This window comes from Trachymyrmex septentrionalis, unplaced genomic scaffold (genome assembly GCF_001594115.1).
Source record: "Trachymyrmex septentrionalis isolate Tsep2-gDNA-1 unplaced genomic scaffold, Tsep1.0 scaffold269, whole genome shotgun sequence".
NCBI classification, from domain to species: Eukaryota; Metazoa; Arthropoda; class Insecta; order Hymenoptera; family Formicidae; genus Trachymyrmex; species Trachymyrmex septentrionalis.
The window spans coordinates 1-522 of record NW_017305429.1 but is presented as its reverse complement, the minus strand read 5'-3'; the positions used below and the strand labels follow the sequence as shown (position 1 = coordinate 522).

Genomic DNA, 522 nt, shown 5'->3' with positions numbered 1-522 from the left:
TGTTACAATTAATTAAAAACAATTTCTTTGTTACATAAAAACAAGTTAATTTCTTTGTTTACCTGATAAGTGTTAGGATCTTCATTACAATCGTAATTACAATTGTCGTCTTGATTCAATAGATCGAATATAAAAATATGTTTTTGATCATGTCCGTTGTAGACGCAGAGACAATTATTTTAGCAATTTCCGTATCGTAGATTGCTCCATAAAGCATCCTCAATGCTCTGGTTATGCTCAGCAGAAATATATTTTTGCACCTGCGAGGAAACATTCAATGTAACAAAAATATTCAGCACATTTGTAGAATTCAGAATAAAAAAAAACAATAAAAGCTTAAATGCAGTTCTGCTAAGCCCAGTATAGCCTAATAATTACAAAATTTGGAAGTACAAAAGCATTGAATAATTCCTTAATAGTATTTGAAAAGAGAAAAAAACTTCTTTCGCTCTATTAAAACTCATATCTAGTCCACTCAATTTTCGTTAAAACTTCATAGCTGTCATTCAATTGTTTCTCCAT

At 29.5% G+C, this 522-nt stretch overlaps 1 protein-coding gene across 1 annotated transcript in view; it reads left to right on the top strand.

Annotated features, from left to right (window-relative positions):
* The window catches only part of LOC108749115, a 5,737-nt gene extending 5,671 nt beyond the window's left edge, over positions 1-66 (top strand). The window contains exon 5 of the mRNA XM_018487639.1: positions 46-66. Coding sequence (XP_018343141.1) covers positions 46-66 — 21 coding nt within the window. The remainder of the gene's footprint in view (positions 1-45) is intronic.
* Positions 67-522: the final 456 nt, after the last annotated feature.